The sequence below is a fragment of the Vidua chalybeata genome, chromosome 3, assembly GCF_026979565.1.
Source record: "Vidua chalybeata isolate OUT-0048 chromosome 3, bVidCha1 merged haplotype, whole genome shotgun sequence".
NCBI classification, from domain to species: domain Eukaryota; kingdom Metazoa; phylum Chordata; class Aves; order Passeriformes; family Viduidae; genus Vidua; species Vidua chalybeata.
In genome coordinates this window covers 38,349,276-38,365,791 of record NC_071532.1, presented here as the reverse complement: position 1 = coordinate 38,365,791, position 16,516 = coordinate 38,349,276, and the positions used below count along the sequence as shown (strand labels likewise).

Here is a 16,516-nt window from a genome sequence, read left to right as displayed (position 1 = left end):
GGTTTTATTTGTCTTAAGAGGCAGCTCTGCAGCAGTGGGTACATGGACCCTGTCACTGACCTTGCAAGTAGGGAGCACAGCTACACACTAAACCACACATTTTAAGGTCTTAAAAGTTTCAAAAATATTAAAATAGTCCTTTGTCATGCTTTAAACCCTGCTACACTTATTTTCATTTTTCCATCCCTCAGTCTGTTTTCTGTATTTACTATATGACTCCTGAGAAAATCTGAAAGTGGGGAACACATTTTTCATTGCAGAGTCTATTTACGTTATCATGCAACATCTTAACAGCACATCACCCACCGCTTCTAGCAACACCAACACTGCTGCGCTCCAAAACAACACAATTTTGCTTCATGAAAAGAAAAGTCTCACCTGAAGGGGTGGCCCTCATCAGACTTCTGGATTGCCTGGATAACTCCCTTGTATATCCTAAAGCTGATGGTGACAGAGAGCAGGGCCAGGGCAATGTAGGCTGTGACGCTCACAATGCTGAACACTGTTAATGAGAGCAGCAGGAACAAGCTGGCTCCAAACACCACCCCGGTCTTCTTAATGTCTCGCCAGTAAAGGAGGTCAACAACTACAATTTAAAAGAGGTAAGAAATTAGAACAAGATACCTCTGGCATTCGTATCAAGGCGGTAATTTTCATTATTCACTTGACTGCTGAGAGTCAACCAAGAGTGGAACTTGCAAGCCCTCGTCAAACCAGAGCTGAAATCACAACTAGAAATAGGTTATTTAGTACTAGTTCAGCTCTGGACTTCAGATTATTTGGATTACTGCTATTAGGATGACCCCAGATGCAATTGTTCAAATTTTAAAACAATGCTGTCCTTAAGCAATGTCAGAATTCATCTCTTCAGCTACTGTGCTGTGTTCTGCACCAGAAACACAGCAGTTTGTGCTTCATTTCCTCTCATTGTCGGGCATTTTGTGGAGGTCACTCCCTGGAGAGATTGATTCCAATTCCCTGTGAGGACAGATAACAAGACACCAACAGATTTCTAAACCATTATATCTTTATGCCTGGTAGAGGCAAAGGCACTGCTCAAAGACTCATTAACAGTTAATTTTGTTTTCTTTTGATGGAAGCATTCCCATGGGAGTTTATAATGTTGATTATGGTTGACAGACTGAGCCATCAAGAGGGAATACTCTCCCTGAAATGTCAATCCAGGCTAAATCTGCTGTGTTCCAATGCAGAAGACTTCATTTGCAAACCAAGTTTAGTTTTCCTTAAGTGACCCTCATTAGAGAACACAATATTATGCCATTTTTAGCATCACTGTTCACAACAAAGAACACCCTTGCATAAGGCATAGGTAATGGCTTAACACACCCACTGCAGATGTGTTTGTTAACAGCAATAACCTAGTAGAGACAGAGTTCAAGATGAATTACAGAAACATACTACTATTGCACTACACATTTAGTAATCCTGTCTCATCCTAAACATCACCAAAATTAACTATAAAACAGTATATCACAGCTTGGAACAGATTATTTGGATGACAGTAAAAATATTTGTAAAAATATAATTTGTCTATTATTTCTTGCAGGATGAAAACACAGTCATGCTCCAACATTCAACACTTGGTAGCCTCTGCAGGGCAAAGTCTGTGTAACCCTTTCTTAGGTACAACATGCCAAAGACCCTTGGGCTGGGGTGGGTTTTCCCAGACTTTCAAGAGTTTAAGTTCTTCCCAGTTATTCCAACATGGAAACTATACTGCATAGCAGGAAAGATGAAAACCAAGGTCAGAAACTTAAACCCACCCTAATGCAAAGTATCTAACCCCAATATTTAATTCACATTTCAGCAGAAGTTTCCTGCAGCCCCACAGACAGAGCCAGGTTACAGCTGCACCAACACCTTCAATTTATCGCAGACCAGAAGTGCTGTGGAAAGAACAGCCTCACTCCTCTAGCACCATCCATCCAACTCCTTTCTTCCAGCCTGGCTGCCTGTGCTGTGCCAAAACCATCCCAGAAAGCAGAAGCCAGCCAGATCAGGGCCCGGCACTGCCACCACGTGACTGCACAAACATATGGGGGCAGAGATAGAGCAGCATTGCCTGGAGGCAACGCTCCTGCACTCCCAGCACCTCCAATCCAAACTCCTCCTTCCACTGCAGCCCAGGCTCCAAGCAATACAACCTTTCCTTAATATTTCTAAAAAAGAAACAAAATCAAGTCATCATAGACCTGGTGCTATGTGGGCTGCAATCCCAAAATTTAACTTTTTCTTTCGGTTCTTCCTTTGCTTCCAGACACAAAATCTATTATTGTCTCTGCACACTTTGCATTAAACATCAGCAAAATTGTGCGATTGACCTAAGAATCCTCGTAAACCTGTAAACCTAAACTGAGCTGCAAGGAGCCTCAACACCTGAGTGAGATCTTCACAACCAGTCTTGACAAAAACAGTTGGTGGATTCTGTGCTCTTAAATAACGTAAGGCATCTTTAAAAAATAAAACCGCTCATTTTTAAAGCATTTGCTGCAAAGTACTGAAACTGTGTTTATTTTTAAATGCTGCAATTTGAGCATCCGTGCACTCGAATTTGGTGCTGCCCCTGTATCAGGTGACACATTCAGTATGAGCCCTGCTCCTCTGCCTGCAGACAGCATTACTTCTGTAAACGAGCTGCTCCCTCCTCTCTGCACAGCTTTAGAGCTGTGGGTTCTTCCTGCTCCATAGGAAATAATTTATTCCATGCATTAATGCATTAGCCCAGTTATAAGGAACGTAAAGAGAGTAATTCATCTGTATGACAGTTCCAGAATGCCAGAAACAAAGGTACATTGCTGGAATTAAAGCACACAGCAAAAGCCAAAAGGCCTTTAGCGCCCCATCAAGTCTTTTGTTCTAGGTAATCAGTAAGAAAAATCCCCACGCCGGGAGCTCCCGGACCAGTTAAGCTGCTGATAAAACATTTTCCCCCGTTTCATTTCCACTCCTTTTGGAGAACGACCAAACGAGCGTAGGCTTAATGACATACGGATCTGGTATCATCGTAAATTCCTCAAAGGAAATTCGGTGTTTAAGTCACTGAAAAACTGCTTTATAATTTTGCAGTCCAGGAAAGCAGATGAAGCCGCTCATCTGTATTCTCTAATTGATCAGAAACAAGTTATTTGCATTTATTTTGAAAGGAAAAGATTCAAAGCATTACTAGAAGCAGCTTTTTGGCTTTAATGTATACGCAAGATATTCACAGATTAAAACCAGAAACACAAAAACCTCAAACCCGTTTTCAGCAACAGTCCTGCAACATATTTCCTTATGGAAACTGTTCTGAGCTGCATTTTATATAATATGAAATATAATAAAATGAATAATATTAATTCACGTCTTGCAAACCTATTCTAAAACAAGAACAGCTGTCTACATTTGGTAAGCACGAACTGTCACTTGGCACGTCTAAAAATAGTCCTGTACCATCCGTGCCTTACATGCACAACTCATCCAGTTACATTTTGCATTTAAAGCAAGTGCTGCGATAGCTTTGGTGCTGTATTTTCAAAGTCTTTTCCTTTCAGCTATTTAACTTAAAACTGAGCAAGTAATATCGGGTTTTAATGACAAAAACAGGCGGTCTGATAACATTTAACCTGATAATCCTCTTTTTAAAAACCCCTGAACCAAGCAACCCTGTCTTGCTTTTTTGGTTTTTTTGGGTTTTCTTGTTTGGTTGGGTCTTTTTTAAGAAAGAGAAATTAGAAGCGAGACCTACGAGGGGGCTGAGCTCACGTGTACCACAGAAAACCAGGAAAAAGGAACTAACCCGTTTTGGCATCCATCTTGAGCGTGCTGCAAACACCCGGCCCTGGCACGGCTCGCTCCCAGCACTTTCCACTTCCTGCGAGGGCGCTCCGAGGTCGGAGCTACGCAACCTCCGCCTGCCATCCCAAATCCAGTGGCGGCCGCCCCGCCAATGACCGCCTGCGCGGTAAATGCTTGGAATGCAGCTGCGGAGCCACGGGCTCCCTGCACAATGAACAACTCCCCTCTATCCAGTATTTACAGCCCAACAAACCCCGCGCTTCAGCGCCGAAGAAAGGCTGTTTGTGTCAAAGGGGAGGGGAGAGGGGGGAAAAAACACTGTACGATTTACAAGCGTTGTTACACTGGAATCTTTCTGTGACGGACAGGTAAGCACGGATCCCTTATATTCTCCTAGTAACAGCGAGGAGGCACAGGGAGGAGCCTTTTCTGGCTCAATTTAGCGTTGTGCCAATAGAGAAATGGGACAGCAGCACTGAGAACGAGCCAGCTTTCAGCACGGCTGCGGCACAATGTCCCATCTGTCACCGAGCAGGAAAAACTCCTGGGGAGAAAATCCACAACCACAAATTGCTCTGCATTTCTGCTCAGAGGCCTTTTCCACTTACACGTAATAAACTTCATATTCACACAGGATGTGATCTTCAGGTTTTCTACTGATGTCTGCGCAGAGAATCCAAGTTCTGACCCTGCAGTTCCACTGGAGTGGGGCAGCCCCGCTGGACACAGCCCAACCCCCAGGAGAAGCCATCAGCCATCCCAGTGGATGGTGTGTTGAGCACCACCACAGACTGGGGTTTGACATTTTCACAGCTTCCTGCATCAGGATGATTATTCAAAATCCTGGTTACATCCTAACAGGAGCAGAGACTGGGCCACAAAATTGCAGCCTCCATTTACCCTCATCAAACACTTCGGTCCTTGACTGTCTCCTTGCAAGTCAGGAACCAGCTCCTGGCTGGAGAAACTGGATGGTGACAGCAGGACTGTAAGTGGTGCCAAGCACATGGGACTGCCATCAACAGAGCTGTCCCTTTCCCATGGACAGGCATCCCCGTGGAGCAGCACATCCAGCGGGACTGATGGGCAGGTGGCTCCAGCTGGGTGCCAGAGGGCACAAAACAAGGCTGCACCACACACAGCTCAGGCTTGGCACATCTGCACCACAACCCCAGCAAAAAAAGTGATACAGATTTCACAAGTACATGCTAGAATGACAAGGCAAACACTACCAGAATCTCAAAAAAAAAAAAATTAATTCCCATGTATTACCTAATGAGCCAAAACATTTTCCTTTCATTTCTACTTGACCAGATTCTACTCGTGCATGTGTGCACACTGTACCAACTGGGAAAACCATTCCAAAGCCCCAATTATTCATGATAAAGGTTGCCTATGCAATCTTTGCCATCAGTTAAACCAAAATTCAGAGAGATTTCTGCTCATTAATTAGAAAAGAATCCTGGGATAACCTGGAAGTATAGCTGTTCTGTTCACCATACCATCATATCAATATTCAGCCATTAAAACCTGACAATTCCTTGAAATAATGAAAAAATAATTAAATAAATAAATGTTACATTTTAGTACCAATTACTCCATAGGGCCTATCTTCAAGAGCATTAAAAATTAAAATCATGCTACTCCCAGGGTAGACCTGTTTCATCCTATCTATCTAGATGATCAATACCACAGGTATTAATCAATGCAAAGGTTGTACCACTTGCATTATGCTTGTTCCTCAACTACAAAACATTAACCAAATCTAAATTTAAGATTAGATTCATTAGGAAGTAGCATTTCAGCTGCAAAGTCCAACTACAAATCATACTTTTTGCTCTTCTCTGGTTTTAGATTTCATTTTTGAAGTGATTTTTTAGCATGGAAATATTGCAAGCATGTTGCAATATTTGCTTCTGTATTTATTTTGGGGCTCGATGAATAGTGCAATCAGTCCCTGAACTTTACCCATCGTTTTCCACGCCACCGGAGCCTGACCTAAGGAAAGAAAAATGTGAAACACAGTATCTTCATCTTGTTCTAAACAACAACAACAAAAAAAACCCAACTCTAAACCAGACTTCAACAGCAGCTACAAAAGGAGAACAACCTGGGTCTTCTGCTTCCCCAGACCCCTTCATTTCTGCTTCCATTTTCTTTTAGACCTGATCTCTGCTCAAGATAGGCAATTCAGGGGTTTTAAACCAAAACAGAATCCATTATTCTCAAGGCCTCACATTCCAGGGTTGGAAGTGTTCTTTCAGATCAGCACCACCCCTGCCAGGCTGGTTGGTAAAACAAACCTGCAAATTGGGCCTGAAGACAAAAAGGGAACTTGCCTTCCAATTTTTACCAAAACATTCTGACCTCAGCCCTTTTTTTCCCCTTTCCTTCCTTTCTTCCCATCCCCACAAATTTCAGGCCTGATGTATAAAGCCTTGAACATTTAAATTACTTACATATCAACAACAATACATTACTAAACACTGCATAATATTTTTCCTGATATTTTACAGCTCTTTAATGAAAGATTAAACTTTAAGAATCTGATTTTGCAGGGGCAAAGTGTTTTCACTTTTCAGGACTTTTTTTGCTATATATTTAGGTTCTGAAAAAGTGTTCTATGGATTTCAGAGAGATAGCAATTTTGTCCAAGTAGAATACAAAAAAACCCAGATTTTGAACAATTCCCACAAAAAGAGGAAAACTTCACAAGAACCAAGCATGACAGGTCCCTTTAAAATATATTTAAGTATTCAGAGATGATTAATTTTTTTTTAAAGCTTGTCCTGCTGATAAAGTATGAAGATTACTTATTCCAGTAAGGCTTAAACTCTAACACACTGGGCACTAATGTAATGATCCACAGAGATTTACACCAGAGATCTCCCATTGGTGCTTACAGGAACAAAGGTCAGCACCACACTAATTTAAGGTTAGCTACTTATTTACCTAAAAATTTTTAATATTACAGCTGTAAATTCTGAAAAAACAGACACAGTTTTACCCAGAATTTGACAGAATTATGAAAGATCCAAAGCAAACAGGATTAAGGGTATATTTCAAACAGATTTTAAGAGAAAATATCCCCACCCTGCTGTAGCCTGCATGCAATTTCTCCTCTTAAAAATATTAAAACATGACCTGCAAATTACATTGGGTTTTCCAGTTAATGGATAGTATCGTTAGATTATTAATAATCTAGAAATTTCCAAGGACTATGGACTAAATTCGGACTACGCTGGTGTTTGTGCCGTGCATACCAAAACAAGCCCTTCATTAATATGCTCTGTAGGACTGGAAAAGACCTGCAGTGTCACACGAGACATTTCACCTACATAAAGTATTTATTCTTCTGCATTGCTCATATTCACCCATTTTAAGCTGCAGCTTTTATATTTCTGCACGTGGCACAAAGAGACTCCACATATTTGGCTACATTTCACAATCAAATAAATACACGCTACAGACACCATTTGCCGAAAACAGCCCTGCGGCATCTGAAAAGGAATAAAATAAGGAAACAAGGTGAAAGAATAAATACCCTTATCCTTCCAACTGCTCGGCTGACTGTCCATCTCTCCAGCTGGGATTATCAATTATGCATTCCAAGAGGGGAGAGCTGCGGGAGAAGTGCCCTGCAGCCCAGGAAGGGAATCATGGGCTTCCCCGGGCTCCGCAGTAGTGCTGCACTGGTGCTGCAGGAGCGGGTCAGCTGACGGGGTGTGGAGCTGACGCAGTGCTGGCACCGCACGGCCCCGCTGTGCCCGGCGCAGCCCGAAGCGCCGGCAAGGAGCGCCGGCACGGCGGGAGCAGCTTCTCCCGGCCCCGAGGGAGCGGCTCCTCCCGGCACGGCGGCCCCGCTGCGCGGACGGCAGCGAGGGGCTCCAAAGCGCGGCCGCGCTAAGCGGCTTTTCGCGGCCCGGCTAAAAGTAGTCACACCAGGCGAGCTTTAAATAGATTGCTTTTCAAACAGAGGTTCAAAGGCGTTTACAAACCTCCCAGATGTATGGCTTCCCCTCGGGTTTCTGTAAACTAATGTCTGCCTGCTGGAGGACTAACAGAGACATCTTTGTAACACTTCTCCCTTCACAACAAGCAGCGTGAAGGGAAACAGAAAAGGACCCTTTCCGTGCCTGGAACAAAAGCAAAGGCTCATGAAGAACACGATTAATCCTTTTCCTGGTATCTTTAGTCCTCAGGAGCTGCTCAGCCGTATTTATTCCTCTTAAGGAAGGCTGCAGAAAAAGTTACTCAGCCCTTTACCTAATTCCAACAAGCAAACACCTTCCCCTTTTTTATTTTACATCAGCATTCTCTGTTGGCAGGTGCTGACCTGACAATTAACTGTTCCCTTCATTTAAATAAAAACAGGAACCTGACAGTTTACAGTACCAACATATAGAAAGTACTATTTGGAAAGTATTGCACAAACAGGAGAGGAGTGTGAACTACAACTCTGAATCTGAAGGAGAAAGAACTGTGGGAATCCTGATGTCATTTTGTTTCCATCCCTGCTGAAAGAACCCACAATTTCTTTTCTAGTCTGGAGTTTCTTCTTAAGATCTGGAGCTAACAACAGAAAGCTAAAATCTTCCCAGGGCTGCTCCAAAGCCTCTTAAAAATCTAGTACACCATTTTCTTAAGAACTAGAAAATGGCATTCCCACATTTCCATGAAAATACTGTAGACCAGGAGACCTAGGGATGCCAATTCAGACCTTAAATAGACAGTTCAACTTTTCATTAGAACAATCTTACACTGAGAAAGATTACTACAAAGAGACCCCAAAGCCCTGGTTTTGACTTCAGCTGTTACATAAATTTAAGGCCTCCTTTGACATCAAGACCAGTTACACCTCTTTTACTTATAAAAAGATGTGCATTTCAGTTCCAATTTCAACAGGTAAATCCAAACAAATCCAAAACAGGAGGGAAGTAGGGAGTGAATATTCAAACATCACAGTGCAAGCGAATGTGAAAAGTTGCACTGTACCAAAAAAAAGTACAAAACATCTCTGAGAATCTGCATCTGTCTTCAAGCTGAACTGGAAACCACCAAAATCTGTGAGTTCCCCTCCATATTTACATTGTCACTAAACTTGCCAAAACCAGTGTGTTCAAAGGTCTTTCCATTAATTATCAAATTTCTAAAGATACCAAATTAAAGCCTCTTCATTTCATGTTTATATTCTTATACTTAAAATAATGCATTTATGTAACTCTGTCTAACCAGTTTGTTGTGGCCGCAGCAGAGTGGCCTGTTTCTCCCATCTCCAGTGAGTCCTCGCTGCCTCCCAGGAGTGCCTCCTTGGCCTCCAGATCCTCCTCTTGACTCTCTGCATACCACTACTCTCACAACTCCATGCAAACACACCCAGAACGAAATCCATCTCCCATTTTAGGTAAGAGGGGCCCCTACGCTGCACATAAAGTGGGCACCAGGACTGCCAAACTTCTGGAGAAGTTCTGTTTCCAGCAGGGATACTGCACACCTGCCTCTAGAGCAGGTTTGACCAAGTACAGAGGAGGTGGCATTATCAGGTCCCCCAGACAAGTCAGACACAATCAGTTCTGGACACATGTCATGGAACGCCCCAGGCTCTACTGAGCTGCTGCCTGGCAGGGCGAGTGCTTTACTCACTCCCTACTCACACATTAAATCGCCATGAGCAGGCGCACTGAGAACAGCACTGCACCTCCCTCTGCTCTTCCTCAGTGCTGGTGCCTATCTGGCAAAGTTGGGAACTTGGCCCAAATGCTCCATTTTCTCCCTAATTCTGCCACTCTGAAGGAACTTCCCTCAGGCTTTGCTCTTTTAGCAGCCTCAGCGACACAAGTCTGCCTCTCAACAGGGGTCACAAGAGCTCTAATGAAACACAGCAGGTCTGAGTCTTTCCTTCAGAAAAATTTCACTCATTGGGTTTGTTTTTTTCCCCTCATTCCTCCTCCTCTGCAAATTCTCTTCCCTCTGGAACTCTCCATTTATTACTATTTACATGGTAGCATAAAATATGACCTGAACAAGCAAAGAATCTAGGAGTACAATGAGATAAAATTAAACCAAGATATTTTATGGTTAATTAAATGGAATTTTACCAATCTGCTTCTGAAAGAAACTCAGAGATGTTCCAAGGCATTTTTTGTCCAGTGAAAAACAAAAAAACCCAAATACCTCCTATCTGCTGAGTGGTGCCATTTAACTCACTACAAACACAGAAAATAACAGAAATTCCCCAAATGGGTACAGCTGGTATCAGGCAGAACTTCTAATGTCCTTTAAGATTCACACAACTGCAATGACCTGGTTTCTATTACAGCATCACAGGAAGTATTTGGTTTCTGCCCTCTTGTTGTAGGAGGAAAAAAAATTCCACATTAGTACCACCCTCTCAAAGCACATTTCCCACCTGGGCTTCACCTTTGTATTTGCCCCCCCCAAGAAAATCCAGGAAATGTAAAATATTATTAATTAGCTGCATTTCTGAGTGCCTGAAATGAATGCAAATAAACCAGTTAGATTTAATCTGAAGGGAATGTCTACAGAGCTGATAGTCAAACCCACAATGAAAAACAAGGGTGTTCTGGGAAACTGAGTGTCTTGATGGTAAAAGAGCTCAACATTACTTCCAAATATTATTGTAATACTCAACATGGACACACTGAGGGATTTAAACTGCCAATTTCCATTTTAGTATATAACTTTGTTGTGGCAAGAGGTTTTGAGTCTGTAATTCAATAATATCAATCATATAAAAACCTCTACATCCCATCAATCAAAACCAAGTTTGTGGAAAGCATGGGCTTGGGGAGGATTAATGATCTATATGAGAGAAGAAAGTCTGTGCAACAGAAGGACTGAGATGTGTAATGTGTATATTTAGCTTTCACATCTCAAATTCATTTCAGGAGTTGGGAATTTCTCCAAACCTGGATGGATCCCTTCCTGTCCGGCAGGCGCTGAGGTTCCACCTTGGTGACAAACACTAGATGGCATTAGAGCCCTGTCACACAGGCTGGCCGTAATCCATGGCTCCCCAGCACCTGCTGCACTGGCCTGGTGCTCACATCTCCTGCGGGAAATGGGGCAGCAGCACCTGAACCCACAGGAACTGCCCTCGGAGGTCACATCTTACCAGGCAGTGCATTGATGGAGCTCAGGAATGCATATCTGAGGTCTTTTGAGGGAGACAGAGAAGCAAGGCTGTTTGCTCAAAGCCAAATACAGCAACTACTGAGAAATACAAACTCAGGGGAAAAAAAAATCACTGTATTCAAGACAGCAGAAATTGCTGGTGTTGCAGGGGTTGTTTGCCCTTAAAATTGTCCCAGTTGTTACCTACAGTTCTGAATTTGTTTGGGCTTGGGGTTTTTTGCTTTTGTGTGTTTCTTAAATATGTTCAAGTTACCCAAAGGTGTGCAAGGCACCATTTAACAAACCTCCTTCAACCCAGGATGCTCTTCAAAGCTTTACATTTGCTTCAGTGGCCTAGGTAAGTTAAAAAAGTATCTACAACATTTTTATAATCCCTGTTAGCTCCCCACAGCCCACTGGGGCTGTGGGAAGTTACAACACACTGGCATTTAGGTTAGCTTCCAAAAAATAGCACTGTTAAGTAAGCATTCCACAACCTTGGATTTAAGTACACCAGTAAGGCAGCTCAGATTAAAGCTTTAACAAGCATCAATCACACCATCACACCAGCTGAATTCCACAAGTCTTAAGACACAGTGAAATCTATTTCAGTTCCACTGATGGGTAGGGAAAAAAAAACCCCAAAGAACAAAGGTAGACTCAGAAGGCCAAACACATGCACAGATGCACTTGGCCTTGTGATGAACAATCCCTCCTTGTTAGCTCTTCAATGATACTCTGAAATTGTGCCTAAGCAGTGTGGTATTTAAAGCAGACAACTGATGTTTGTGGTTTGTCTCAGAAGTCCACTTCTGTATTTTGCAACACAGCAGAGCGTGGAGAAAAATCCAGAAAAAAAGGCCCATTTTTGAGTTGATATTCTCATCTATTTAGCTTTAAGCAAGTGTTCCTCTGGCGTAAACCAAAAAAAATTCTTCCCAAACAGCACAGCACGTCAAAAATGAAAACTGCAGCTGCTCTCCAGAGTGAACACAATACTAAGAGGTTGCAGCTCCCCAGCCCAGCTCACAGCACCTGGACAGACCTGGGCCCTGTCCCTGCACTGGGCCATGGATGGGACAGTGATGACACTGTTCAACTCCTCCTCTCTGCTCTGGCAGCTGAGTATCTGCAGCTTCTGTGGCCGCTTCCCACAGATGGAAGAGCAGCAGCTGTGTCTTCCTCAGACCCATAGGGAGGGGCTGCCATCCCCAGGCAAGGACTTGCCACCCCCAGCCTGCTACATCTATGCAATGATTAAAGACCCAAAAGGTCTCCCTTTAAAAAAACTAACACAAAAGCTCTTATATTAAGTGCAGTGTTTTGCTTTAGCTTTTTTTTATAGTAGTCTGAGCTCTAAGCAATTAACCCCTTGACATGAAGTCCAAGACATACAGCTGCTCTCTAGACAGTTCTATCTGCTGGAAGCCTGAGGAGCCTTCACAGAACACACAGACACACAGCGTTTTAACAGTGCAGATTATCAATGAAGTTTTACCCCAAGCCAAGAGAAAAGCAAAACTCTCTCCTTTCTGCCTTACCTGTATGTATAGGGGAAGTGAGACAGGAGAAATGGCAAAGGTAAATATTAAAAAAATACATCTTCTACCTTATTTCCCAAACTAATTTCAATGGCATCAACACTAATGTTCACTTCAACATTCACCTGCTGTTCCCTTCTAACTCAGGGTATTCTGTAATCCTATTTTATGGACTGTAGGCTGCAGCTACTGCATAAATACAGTACTGCTGCTGAGTCAAACTAACTCCTGCTTTTCTATTTAGAGCACTGTGCTTTCTGCAGTAGGTGGTTTTTTTTTTGGTGTGATTCCTTCTGGTCAAAGCTTAAGTAGCAGCTGAGTGCTGCAATATCAAAAAGCAAAGTACTCCTCTAGTCAACAAAAAGCTGGAAATTCATGAGGTGCTCAGTTTAGAGAAAAGATTACAACTTCCTGCTACTATAACTGCACACTACTGTAAGAAAAATTAACTACACTGAAGTGCAAGCCCACCTGAAAAGAGAAACAGAAATTAATACCTGTGCTGTACCTAAATCAATTTTAGTGTTTGCAGAACACTCAACTTCTTAATGACCACTTTTCAGTAACCTGCATACTAAGCTCCCTCATATTCGCCACTTTGTTTAAACCACTGGCCTTGATCTAACGCAGGCTGGAGATGCACAGACTCCAGATTCCAGGTACATACAGGAGCAGCAGGGGTATTTTCCCGAGTTTAACAGTCTGATGTCTGAACTGTTAATGAAAAGGAAGAAATGCATCTTCAAATCATGTGCACACAGCAAACAGCATCCCAGATTCAGAGTTTGGGAGGCCACCTCATGCCCAGCCTGGGGACAAATATGGAAGGGCCTGCAGTGGCCAGTCACTTATTTCTGCATCAACAGACCATGAGCAGCAGAGCTGGAGGAGAAACCTGGAGATGCTGAGTCCATCCCTGATAAACAGAAAAAAGGTACTAAAGTAATGAGAACATGAAAAAAGTACAAGTGCAGGCACTGACATTTTCTGTTACCCTTGGCCTACAGAGAAGTCTACAGAAAGTGATTTTAAAAGAGTAAGTCAAGACATGCTTAAGTTTAGCTAAAGAATTATGCAGATCAGCAAACTGCAAGACAGCATACACAGATTACCTGAAGACTTATTCAGCTTTGCTGAAAATACAGCAGAAGGTTTTTTCTTTTCTTTAACAGAAGCAGCTTCTTTCTCAGCTTCCTTCTCGAGAGATGCTGGTTTTACTACACTGACTATCTCTTTTTCAGCAGATAAAGGTGAGGTATCTGTGGCTGGTAAGGACATGGTGGATACTTCAGGCACTTCTCTGTCCACAGCCTCCAAAGACTTTTTCAAGGCATTGCTATCTTCCTCAGCTTTTGCTTCTACATTCTTCACAGACAGATCACAGGGCAGCTCTGGGCAAGGCAACTGCTTCTCACCCTGGATCACCTTACTGATGTCTTCACCTTCATCTTTGTGCATTGTTTCTCGGTCAGTGGCTTCTGTCACAAATTCAGGAACAGCTTTAGGATGACCTAACATCACGAAGTCTTCTTCCACTGAGACTGACGAAGACTCCATGGGTGAGAGAGCTTTGTCATCTCCTGTTTTTGGTTCCATAGCAACAGATACGTCAGCTGAATAAACCAAAGCATCCAGCTCTTCCATTTGAAGAGGAATCTTATCTGCCTTGGCTATTCCTGCAGGTATTGGCTCAGATGGTGGAGAGGCAACAATTTTGGAAGAGTCCAGCTCAGGTTGGAATGACTCCAGATAAGGCTTGCCTGTGGCAGCTACTGATTCCACCAGTCCTTCCTCCTCATGTTCTTCATCAGTTGCAATACTCTCAGTGGATTTACTTTTTAAGAGGAGAGATGGATCTTCACTTGCTTCCTCAGCAAAGTCAGATATCATTTGACTATTAAACAGGCCAGCTTTTTCAAACTGTGGAGACAGGGTTCCATCTAGTTCCTTGTCTTCAGGCACATCCTGAGAAATGCTTTCTGTTACTGGTGTCTTTGAATACTCTGTGAAAGATGGAGAAGGAGATTCACCAGAGACCTTTGTTACCTTAATTAAGTCACATGCAATAGATATATAAGGAGTCTCCAGATCTTCAGGAGTGGTGCTACTCTCACCATCAGGTTGCTTAAATGCCCCTGTTTCCTTTGCTTCCTGGGCCTGTGTCAGTGGTACATTCACTGCCTCTTGGTATACAGGAGGTTTTTCAGCCTCTTTTACATTCTCATACTTGGCAGTGGGCATAAATGTTTCTAGTGGGGAAGCTTCCAGCTGCACAGCAGCTGCTTCTGCCCCAGCAGTGCCAGTGCTTAGTGGAGCTTCCATAACAATATCTGGCAATATAGGTGATGGAGCAGATCCCGAGCCTTCGAAGGAGGGGCAGATTTGCACCGTGGGTTTCAGAGTCTCCTGCACCGCTTCAGAGGTTTGCACTAAATCAATCTTGGTTTCATAAGCCAGTTTTGTGCAGGCTGCATCGTGCATCTCGTATGCCTCCTGCACTAGGTCAGGAGTGAGACCCTCGGGCATGTTGGCGGTGCTGTCGGGCGGCACTGGCGGGACCCCCTGTGCTTTAGCAGGGTCAGCTCCCTGCCCTTCCTGCCCAACTGCTCCAGCAGCAAAATTACATTGTTCTAGGCCCGTCTGAGCTTTCAGTTCTGCAATTTTTTTCTCATCGTCAGTTCTATTTTCTGAAGTGCCTTCCTCTAGTGGAGAAAGAGATTTGCCTTTGTTACCACCAGGACTTGGAGAGGGGTCAAATTTAGTACAAGTGATGTAAGTCTGCGAAGGTTCTTCTACAGCTTCTGGGGTGCTTGGGAAGGAAGGCTCTTCAGCACTGCCTTCACTCTCTCTTTCATAATCCTTCTGCACAGTCAACTTACCCACACTATATTTGTCATCCAAACTGCTCTCCAGCTTGGCATCTGTCTTACTTCCAACATCCTCTCTCATGCTGCTCAGTCCATGACTAACACCTTTGACTTCCCATATTGGCTCGAATGGTTTGAAGTCTGCATATTCTTCCCTCCTAAGAGAGTCTTCTTTCAGCACCCCTTTTTCACCATGATCACCACCTCCTTTGTATTTGTCTTTGTTATAGAAGAGATCTTCCTCATTTCTTTCAAATAAATCTTGGGGAGATTCTGGAGACATTTTCAGCTGCTGTGCAGGTGTTTTCTCCAGGTTAGGTAATTCTTCAGGGCCCTCTAGCTGTGTTTTTTCTTTAGCTGGAGATAAAATGGCTGCTGCTTCTTTAGCAAATGGGGGTTGTGAGTATTTAATCTCTGAAATGTCTTTATCATTTCCCTCTGCAAGAAAGGGGTTTCTGGCATTTTTCATAGGTTCTTTATAAACCTCACTGGAGCTCTCTTTGTAAGTGCCTCTTGCAGGAAATCCATCTGAGAGGGTACCAAAGGCTGAGTGCTCTTTAAAGGGATCAGCTGAGAGAGGAGAGAAGGAGGGAAGAGAAGGAGCAGGATCAAGCGGGACTGCAGTAAAATCCTCTTGCCCAAGCGACTTAGTGCTACCTGGCTGCTCCTGCAAGTCCATAACTTTTTCTGTGACCGTGGACAGAAAGGAAAGTTAGAGAAGGCAAGCGCTCTCAAAGTCAGTGCAAACTTTCAACAGGTTCACATGATTTTAGCTATTAAATGGCTCTTCCAAGGTCTAGCATAGATACTATGAGCCATTAATACACACTATCACTTAAAGCTATTCTACTTCACTTCTAGGAGAGAAGTGAGCAAGAGGCTCAAGAAGCAGCAACTTTATGCAGTGCAAAGATCTCAGTAAAGCTGAAGATGCCAGACAAGTATAGGGGCAATATTAACAAAGCCATAACAGGAGGATGGCAAGGGGAGACAGAGACAGGGGGTAGGTGGATGCTTGGGCATAAACATATTGCACAAACATGTACCAGCAAAGTCTTTTTTGACACCTTTCTTGAAATTTGTGGATGGTGTCCCTAATAAAAACCACCAAATCAATACTACAGGTGCAAATTTTACTTCTTTAAAATACTGCAGAAAGTTACTATAAAAATTAAATCT

General features: G+C 43.2%; 1 protein-coding gene across 8 annotated transcripts in view; it reads right to left on the bottom strand.

Moving 5' to 3' along the window:
- Positions 1-16,516, bottom strand: part of RTN4 (reticulon 4) — a 40,859-nt gene that overhangs the window by 9,919 nt on the left and 14,424 nt on the right. For 4 of the 8 annotated variants that reach the window (XM_053939147.1, XM_053939148.1, XM_053939152.1 and 1 more), the window contains one exon: positions 379-586. In XM_053939147.1, the coding sequence (XP_053795122.1) occupies positions 379-586 (208 nt within the window). Of the gene's footprint in view, positions 1-378; positions 587-3,796; positions 3,882-7,339; positions 7,518-13,582; positions 16,025-16,516 lie in introns of those variants that run through there. The other 4 variants (XM_053939145.1, XM_053939146.1, XM_053939150.1 and 1 more) reach the window with 4 other exon arrangements.